Source organism: Alligator sinensis, unplaced genomic scaffold (assembly GCF_000455745.1).
Source record: "Alligator sinensis unplaced genomic scaffold, ASM45574v1 scaffold989_2, whole genome shotgun sequence".
NCBI lineage: Eukaryota > Metazoa > Chordata > Crocodylia > Alligatoridae > Alligator > Alligator sinensis.
Genome location: NW_005842162.1, coordinates 1,155,571 through 1,159,820, shown reverse-complemented (window position 1 = coordinate 1,159,820; position 4,250 = coordinate 1,155,571). Strand labels below are relative to the sequence as shown.

Genomic DNA, 4,250 nt, shown 5'->3' with positions numbered 1-4,250 from the left:
GCGGGCCCAAGGACCGAGCCCTGGGGGACTCCGCTGCCCGCTTCCCCCCAGGTCGAATATGACCCATCCACCACCACCCTCTGCATACAACCCTTCAGCCAATTCGTAATCCATCTGACCGTGTAGGCATCGATGCCACAGTCACCTAGTTTTTTAATGAGGATGGGGTGGTCAACAGTGTCAAAGGCCTTGCAGAAAGACTACATCCATGGCAACACCTGCATCTAATGCTTTTGTACCTGAGTATCTGATGTGCTGATGAGTGATGCACAGGTTAGTCTGTGGGGAGAAAAGGAGGGGGAAGATCAAGGTAGAGGGAGAAAAAAATATTTGGGTGCGCACCCCCCCCAGCATGTAAGTCTGTGGGGGAAGGGATAGGGGGAAGAGAAAGGGCCATGGGGGATGAAGATCGAGGCCCCAGCCCTAACGGGGAGGAGGGGACATGCACCTTGGGAGGACATGGGGGGGGGGGGGGGGGGGGGGGGTGGCATGCCCCCAGATCTGCATGTGGAGTGGGGCAGGCTGCAGTTGTGGGCTAGGGCTGGGCTGTTCCTGGTGGAGGCTGGGTCATGCTGCACTTGGGCGATCAGTGGTGGTGCTGGGAGTGGGACTACGGGGGGCTGCAGCCACCCAAAATATTGCTGTAGCCCCCCTGAATCTCTCCCAGCGCTGCCACTGCCTGCCCCAAGTGCAGCCCAGGATCAACTAAAAAAGGCTCCAAGATTGACCAGTTGATCAGAATCGACTGGTTGCAGACCACTGCTTTAGCCATTTTTGTTGCCTTCTGCTGGACTCTTTCCAATTTGTCCACCTCCTTTCTGTAGTGGGGGCCCCAAAACTGGACAGTTCTCCAGATGTGGCCTCACCAGTGCCAAACAGAGGGAATAATCACCTCCCTTGACCTGCTGGCAATGCTTCTACTAACGCGCCTGGTATGCCATTAGCCTTCTTCGCAAGGGCATGCTGTTGGCTCCTATTGAGCTTACTGTCCACTGTAACCCCCAGGTCCTTTTCTACAGAGCTGCTGCTTAGCCAGTCAGCCTCCAGCCTGTACTGGTGCATGGGATTGTTCCATCATAAGTGCAGGACTTTGCACTTGTCCTTATTAAACCTCATGAGATTTATTTTGGTCCAATCCTCCAATTTATCAAGATCTCTCTGAATCCTAACCCTACCCTCCAACCTATCTACTACTCTCCCCCCCCAGCTTGGTGTTATCTGCAAACTTGCTGATCCATCCCACTTCCAAGTCATTGATAAAAATATTGAACAAAGCCAGCCCCAGGACCAACACCCTGGGGCACTCCACTTGATAGCAGCTGCCAACTAGACATTGTGCCATTGATTACTACCCTCTTAGCTCAATGATCCAGCCAGTTTTCTATCCACCTTACAGTCCATTCATCCAACCTGTACTTCCTTAGCTTGTGAATCCAGAAGCCAGTGTCCATTTCCTCCCCCAGCCTGCCCCCACACCCCAAAGCAGTCTGGCATGCTGTGGACTGTGCTCAAGTGCAGACAGTGGAAGTTAGTGGAACTGAGGCAAGCACCACTCTTGAGTTCAATCAGTTGCAGGCAATTGAAGCATATTGAACTCCCATCTGGAAAAGAAGGGAAAATGAAAACAGCCACAGCTCCAGCAGAAAAGTGAAAAATACTCAAGCTGAAGCTCAGCCAGACCTGAGAACTCAGAAGCTGGGGTCAGAGGAGGGGGGGAGGGCTGATGAGTGATGCACTGCGGGATGCCTGGAGGGCCAGCCAGACCCCAGTCACAGGTTTTTGAGTCATGGTGTTAAGATAGAGCACAAAACAGGTTTATCTACTAATAGATTGGTGGTTGTTTCTAAATGTGTATTTAATAGAAATCATTGCTGCTTTAGGCTCCCATTATGTAAAGGTAATATCTTTATTAATAAAATTAAATAGCTATTATAAATAATAACAAATAAATAAATGAATGAATAAATAAATAAATAAATACTAAGCAGTTGTTATGCAATAAACATATAGGCATAAACTCCAGCACAATGAGTTGAAAGTATGTATCATCAATACAGGAAGATGACAAAGAGTAACGATAGATTGATCGATAGATCTATAAAATTTCGCCATATTTGACTTCGCATGTAAAGATTCACTCAGTTTAGTTACTATTTCAAAGAGGGTTTACAGGGTGTAGAAAATGCTGAACAGTCCCCTTCATTGCAAGATTAGCATTCAGTTATTGGTATTCTGTAGGGATGAGAATCTCTTGGGACTGCTAGAAGTCTCTCTCCCATCTGATATTGTAGGAAAATGACAATGCATGTTACAGTTAAGCAATTATTTTATCAGAAAAGTGCAAAAGAGCCCCTATATACAGTATACATAAAATGCCGGAAGCCATTAAGGTGCATCCCATCCTTCCAAAATGTGTCATGTTTTCTGGCTCTTCAGCTATGAGTTCTTTCTTCTATTTTAAAAACTACAATACAGTATTTGATATACAATGAATGATGTGCAGGTTCCATTTCATAGTCGCATAACCAAAAGTGTTGTGAAGGACTCTAAAAAGTCACTGGATGAGTTGGCAGTCAAAATAGATTCAAGTGCAAGATAGTTTCATTCGGCTGTTTTCATAGTACTGGTAGGTGCAATAGCCTTGAGCTGGAATGAAAAATGGGAAATGGTTGAAGCACAAAGGAATACAATGACTTGTGTTTCAAAATTATATGGAAATATCTTTTCCTAGGCATAACAATTTTATTGGTTTTCTGAAAGGTTGCACATATTTTCAGTGTCTGAATGAAGCATCTAAGGCTTAAATTGTGAGAAGAACTTCTTGTGACAGTTATTAAAAATCATGATAACAGTCCTTAATTCATTTAATTATCAAACAGTTCCAGCAGAGGAAAGGCAAGTTTTGATGCCCCTGCATCTAAATTAAGTTACAATTCAATCGGTTTAGCCAGAGACTACATGAGGAGGTATTAGGCCTTAGAAACAAGGAGTCACTACATGATTGATTTTCTCTTCTCACCTGTATAATGCTAATTCAGGCAGTCTGTACAAAAAATGTTGGTACTATACCTTAGTCTTAAATACTTTTTGTGAGTTGGTCAACAAGCAGAAAACATCTGGTCATTTCCATGCGGATGATCTCCCAGGCACACAGGCTGTACTGCTTCTCTTCCAAGAAATTGTATATTCCCTGGAAATATCTTTTGATTTTCAGCTTGGTGAGCACTAGACCATCACTTCCCATCTTGGTTCCATCCTTCTCCTTCTGGAAACCCAAACAGGCTTCCAGTCTCTCAATTTGCTGGTGAAGTTTGTTTTGGAAGGTAATGATGGAAATCTCACCCCAGGCAGTTTGTGTGAGGTTTTTGCTAAAGACTGTGAAGATCTCTTGGAGGATGTTCTGAATTGCCAACTTCGCATTCTCTTTCTGGGACGATTGGAGCTTGAGAACATCTTGCATGGACTTGAAATCAGTCCTTTCATTGAAGCATTGGAAGGGAAAATTTCCCCCCATTTTCTCCAGGAGCTCTAAGCTATCTTTGTTTAGTTTCTTCTGCTGGAAGCTAAGCAAATCGCAGTGCTGTGATGAGATTTCAGCGGAGAAGAGCAGTACAAGGCAAATGTGCAGCAAACGCATTGTAGACATGGTGATGAGGATGATCTTGTCTGCTCCCTTGTCTTTGGACACAGAACTTGTGAGGTTGAAATTTGTTCCAGGTCTTTAGTGAATAGCTGTGTCTTCCATCCATGTCTCTGAATTTAAGTATTTAAGCATTTCTTTCATCATTTTCATGTTCACAAGATTTTCCCTCTTTCATTTTCTGTTTACTTCATTGCTTTTTGGTTCCAGTAGCACATTTCCTGTTTTTTGGTGATTTAGTGAAAATGAATAAAGTATTAGAAGAAAACACCTTTTCTAGATACCATCTCTTTACTGTATCATGTCAGTTACATGATATCTTTGAGCAGATGAGAGTGCATGGACACATAGAACAAGGCAGCCATGTCAAAACGTGCTGCTTCTGTAAAAATGACACTTGTGTATCCACTCTTCCTCATCACAGTTTAGGAGGATGTCACCGAGGGCTGCATTCCCATTACAGTTTGTCTTCTCCAACTTCCACATTTCCCCACTATATGTTACTCCTATATATTTTGAATAGCACATGGTTACACAATCAGTGATATTCTGGATGCCAGAGAAACTAGCTTGTCTCTCAAGTATGTTGCAACTTCCAGGGACCCTTCTT

General features: G+C 43.9%; 1 protein-coding gene across 1 annotated transcript; it reads right to left on the bottom strand.

The window, feature by feature from the left end:
- Positions 1–3,076: 3,076 nt before the first annotated feature.
- LOC102370889 (interferon epsilon-like) lies at positions 3,077–3,637 on the bottom strand. The gene has a single exon (XM_006025728.1). It carries the CDS (start codon positions 3,635–3,637, stop codon positions 3,077–3,079), a length of 561 nt encoding a protein of 186 aa, XP_006025790.1.
- Between the last annotated feature and the right edge of the window lie 613 nt (positions 3,638–4,250).